The 249-nt window shown below is 66.3% G+C and overlaps 1 protein-coding gene across 1 annotated transcript in view; it reads right to left on the bottom strand.

Moving 5' to 3' along the window:
- Positions 1-249, bottom strand: part of LOC119586587 (trypsin-like) — a gene marked incomplete at its 5' end in the record, with an annotated part of 27,065 nt that overhangs the window by 2,376 nt on the left and 24,440 nt on the right. Inside the window, one exon of the mRNA XM_037935338.1 lies at positions 93-245. Coding sequence (XP_037791266.1) covers positions 93-245 — 153 coding nt within the window. The remainder of the gene's footprint in view (positions 1-92; positions 246-249) is intronic.

Genomic DNA, 249 nt, shown 5'->3' with positions numbered 1-249 from the left:
GGACTCACCCTCGCAAGAATTGGATCACGTCGGAGGCCAGATGTTGCGGCTCCCTCTCCTTGGCGTCCAGCCGGGCCGGCCCACACACGTCACTTGCTCTTGGCGGGGGGCGGCGTCCCTCGCCCCGGCAGGCACGCGGGGAGGATGTAGCGGCTGAAGGAGGCGTGGCGGGGGAGCTTCAGGAGGGCGATGTCGCTGTCGATCGTCTCCTCGTCGTAGTTCGGGTGAGTGAAGTATGACTCGACCTGA

The sequence above is a fragment of the Penaeus monodon genome, chromosome 21 (assembly GCF_015228065.2).
Source record: "Penaeus monodon isolate SGIC_2016 chromosome 21, NSTDA_Pmon_1, whole genome shotgun sequence".
Taxonomy (NCBI): Eukaryota; Metazoa; Arthropoda; class Malacostraca; order Decapoda; family Penaeidae; genus Penaeus; species Penaeus monodon.
This window is presented reverse-complemented; position numbering and strand designations above follow the sequence as displayed.